Here is a 4270-nt window from a genome sequence, read left to right on the forward strand (position 1 = left end):
ACAGACATCTTAAAATTACAATGGAAATGGAATTGAATTGCTTAGAATTTTCAATTTTGGACGAAAAACTTCTCACACCTTCCACACAGTAAAGTGTCGAATCAAAATCCCGTGAATTCTTAATTCTATATTATATGCTAATCCTTGAAATTCCAACCCCTTGAATCTTGAAAGCTCAAAACTTAAATTGAAATCCCAATCTTCCTATAAGATATGCCTACGCTTTTTTGTGCGACTGGTTTTGTAAGAATGGAGGTAATCGGGTGAGCTTTTTGCTTGGAACAATTCGCAGGGAGGAGATGAAGAATTTAGTAGGGAGGCCGGGGTCGGTGAGTGGGCTTATATTGAGGCTAGGGCAATGTGCATTTGCTGCTGCGGCGATTGGGGTGATGGTTAGTGCTTTTGGATTTGCTAGGTTCACTGCCTTCTGGTATTTCCTCTTCTCTTCGCCTCTGCTTTTTAGTCAATTTCTTTAGTTCTGTTATTTTTTTGGTAAGATTTTAAACCCACTTATCAAATGGGTGGGGGTGGAGGAGAAGAAGAATGGTTTCCTTTTTTTGATCGCTTTTATTTATCATACATATCACTTGAGAAAACAGTCTCCTTTCAGTGTGGCCTCATGTTCTATCGGAACTGGTTGGGTTCAAGAACTGTAGTGAGCATATCTTTTTCCTGCAATTTCAGTTTTTTCTCGCGGGAAGGATAATGGATTACGCTCTATGATCCCATTTGAAATGTAAACTTGAATGTGTTCATTAATTCCAGTTTATATGTAAACTTAATGTCTACGGTTTGTAGTCTGGGAAGAAAGGATTGAGAAGAAATTGATGGAAAAGCTTGTTGATGCTTGAACGTGAAAAAGCTTGTTTTCCCTTTCAGTAACGATTTGTAGGCAAAAATTAGCATTTGTTACTTAAAACCGCAACGGTGGTTTTTATGGGTGGGAAGCACCAATAAGGGACACCTAACCTTGTGTTCATTGAAAATTCCCCGTCCTTTAAAGGCAATCAATCGGTCATGTACGCAGTCAAGTTGGGAGAATTAACTCAAAACGCCTATTATTCTGTTTTCGATAGCTCTTTGTATATTATAATGATTAGGGCTCACCGATATTAGGAGTGTGGCTTTTTTGTGTCATAAATTGAGTCCTTGCTACTAACATGTTTGGCAGTTTCTGGGAATGTGAATCGTGATACCATTGATGATTGAACACCTAATTTGGCATGTGTCCAGTGCCATTGTAAGTACGCCTACCTTTGAAGGCCATAGACTCATAGAGATAGTGATGTCAAATCCAACTTTGAATGCTTATGTCTTTTTTAGACATAATACATTAATACTATATGTTTGGCAGATTGGGGCTCATGGAATTTAACGGAACATGCCTTTTATTTTTGATAAATGAAGTCAGTGGATCTATCTATGTAGCCAAAAAAATCCTCTTCTTGTCGTTATTGTATTAGCTAGTTATGACACTGATACGATGCTTACTTTTTTCAATATACTAAAACGAGATAACTACCCTAATTCTTGTAACAGCATATTAATTCTTGCACATGTAGGTATTTGACAATGTGTCTAAACGTCCTGTTAACAATTGGAAATGAGGGGTATGCTGAAGCATCTTCTAATCATACTGTCAGGAGACTACATGTTGGATATAAAATACTCCATAAATGATTGGATCATTGGAGTAGTGAGTAGATCTATAATACCTTTTTGCTAAGAAAGATCTAGATGAAGTATGAGAATGTACTGGACTAAATGAGGCCAGTGCAATATTTTCATGTCTCATGCAGTCATGCTGTTGTCCAGGCTTGTTAAACCTGCTAAGTTTGTGATATTTGATTCTCAATTCATGCAAGGATTTTTATTATAATTCTCATTGATGCTACTTATAAAAAAAATTCTTAGTGATATTTCTGTACAGCAACCATTCTTTTGCAAACTTTTAATGGTGATATCTGTGCTTTTATTCAGCTATTTAATTGCATCAATGGGTCTTCAAGTTCTGTGGAGCTTTGGACTTGCATGTCTTGATATTTATGCTTTGACAAGAAAGAGGGATCTTCAAAATCCAGTCCTAGTGAGCCTGTTTGTTGTAGGCGATTGGGTATTCAACTCGTCTCTTAATTTCTCCACTGTAAATTTGTTCTTCCCATAAAGCAAGTATGAACATTATAAATCACATGCTTCCTAATTCCTATACATGTGTTTGGCAATCGTCATTGATCTTATGTTGCTAATTGTTATATTGATCTGTCTTTCTGTGTTTTTAATGTCCTGATTGTGGCCACTGCTGCCCAATCACCTGGTTAGCCATTTTTAAGGGCCACAGAAGCACTGCTTGAGGAATTTTGCATACTAAGCATCTCAAATTTTGTTAGCCTTCCCAAAATTTTGCATACTAAGCATCTCAAATCAATCTTCATGTGATTGTAATGTTTGACTCCTCATTATACATAAAAAAGAAAATTCTAAACTGAAATTATGCCAGCTGATCCAATACCTTCCAAGGCCACAGGGATGGTCATATCCTCTTTCGAACATTTTCTTATAGGTATCCTCTTTCAAATTACTAGCAAGTAAAATGTGAATAGGAAGTCATGTGCATTGACATGTGGTAACCTTATTAAATGTTGTTACATGTAATATAGTTGAGTCTGGACAAGTTTATTATCCTCATCCGCACATGAGCTCTCTGCCTCTTATAAGCTTTCATGAAATTTCCAAGAATGGGATTTATGGTGAACAGAAAAGCCAAGCTTTATAGCTCCTTTCTTGTGTATACATTATCACTCTCGTATATTACTGTTGAAATATGTTAATTGCCTCTCTGATCTCTTGTTGTGAAATTTGTTTCTGAAATGAATATTATTTCTGCATGAATTGGGTGCTGAATTCATGTTCATGTAGGAATCAGAACAGCTACTTTTCTGCGTTTTCATGCCACTATACGTGAAAATCAGTTTGCCCATTAAAAAAATGTAATCATGAGCATAACAACTGTCCAAAATTTGCAGGTGACCGCTACTTTAACCCTTGCAGCTGCATGCTCATCAGCGGGGATTATGGTTCTCTATTCAAGAGACTTGGCTTTCTGCAAGCATAATCCTCATCTCCCATGCAACAAATTCCAGATGTCTATAGCATTTGCTTTCATCACCTGGGCTTTTACTGCCATATCATCTCATGTGATGTTTTGGATTTTATTAGCCTCAGTTTAGATGACTCAGGCCCTCCAGCCCTGCAGATCACACTTTTGCAGTGCACCTATTATTTCTTTTTACTCCAATGCTCATGTTTTTCTAATTCACCTTAATTTTTGTGAAACTTTCAGGATCCATCCTCTTCAGTAGCATCTGATTGTTTAAATTACACATTCTCATCCCAGTATTGGTTTAAATTCCATCTTAACACATTTCTTTCTCTTGCACCCTAGTGGCATTACCTTCATCTCAACCTCTTTGAAGTGAATAGTCTATGAGTCTCCTCTACATATTATATTTGCATTATCAAGCTTCACATCTTCGAGAAATTTCAGTCAGTCTAACCAGTTAAATCTGGAAAACACTCAGGACTTGCATTCCTCTGTTGTTGCAACAGACATCTATGAAGTAGGACGGTGCCAGCTATATCCAAGGGCCTAAAAGGTGCAGCCACATTCACACCTAATATGCATATCTGTTCTGATGTGAAACCTATTAGGTTCTGTCCAGCCACAGGTGTACAAAGTAGCATTCATTGTCTAGCGTTTCAAAGAGTTCAACCTCTGGGATCAGGCATTTCAGCTTGGGCTTGGTAGTATGCTTTGCTCCAACTTCTAGTCATATTGTTGAGTTTTTGGGATCACTTGTATCATATGGTAGGCCTGACTTGGTTCTTTGCCTCTTATTTTTCTTTCCCTTTCTTTCTTTCTTTCTTTTGCCTGCTATGAGTTGTATCTGTTTGCCGCATGCAAAATGTATGGTTGTCGATAAATTTGGCTGAGGTCCGAACTCTGGACAAGGACAGGACTCATTTTTCATTGTGCGAGATCATTTGAAATTTGAAACCTTGATTTTGAGAATTTTTCAAGTTTTATTATTAGCAGGAAAAGGATAAAAGACCAGCTAGATTTGTTCAATTTAATCGGTTTCTAGGCTTCTAGTATCATTTTTTTTTGTCTGTGTGTGTTTCTGGTTAACCAAAGGTGAATTGTTAAAGTTCACAGGTACGTGTAGGAGCATTCACATGTACCTCACCAATGTTTAGCCAAATTTTAACTGAA

General features: G+C 37.2%; 1 protein-coding gene across 1 annotated transcript; it reads left to right on the forward strand.

Annotated features, from left to right (window-relative positions):
• On the forward strand, positions 1-4069 carry LOC109007651 (CASP-like protein 5B1). The gene is made up of 3 exons (XM_018987410.2): positions 1-430; positions 1981-2113; positions 3024-4069. The coding sequence occupies exons 1-3, from the start codon at positions 300-302 to the stop codon at positions 3225-3227; spliced, it is 468 nt and encodes a 155-aa protein (XP_018842955.1). The 5' UTR covers positions 1-299; the 3' UTR covers positions 3228-4069.
• The last annotated feature ends 201 nt before the right edge of the window (positions 4070-4270 follow it).

The sequence above is a fragment of the Juglans regia genome, chromosome 4 (genome assembly GCF_001411555.2).
Source record: "Juglans regia cultivar Chandler chromosome 4, Walnut 2.0, whole genome shotgun sequence".
NCBI lineage: Eukaryota > Viridiplantae > Streptophyta > Magnoliopsida > Fagales > Juglandaceae > Juglans > Juglans regia.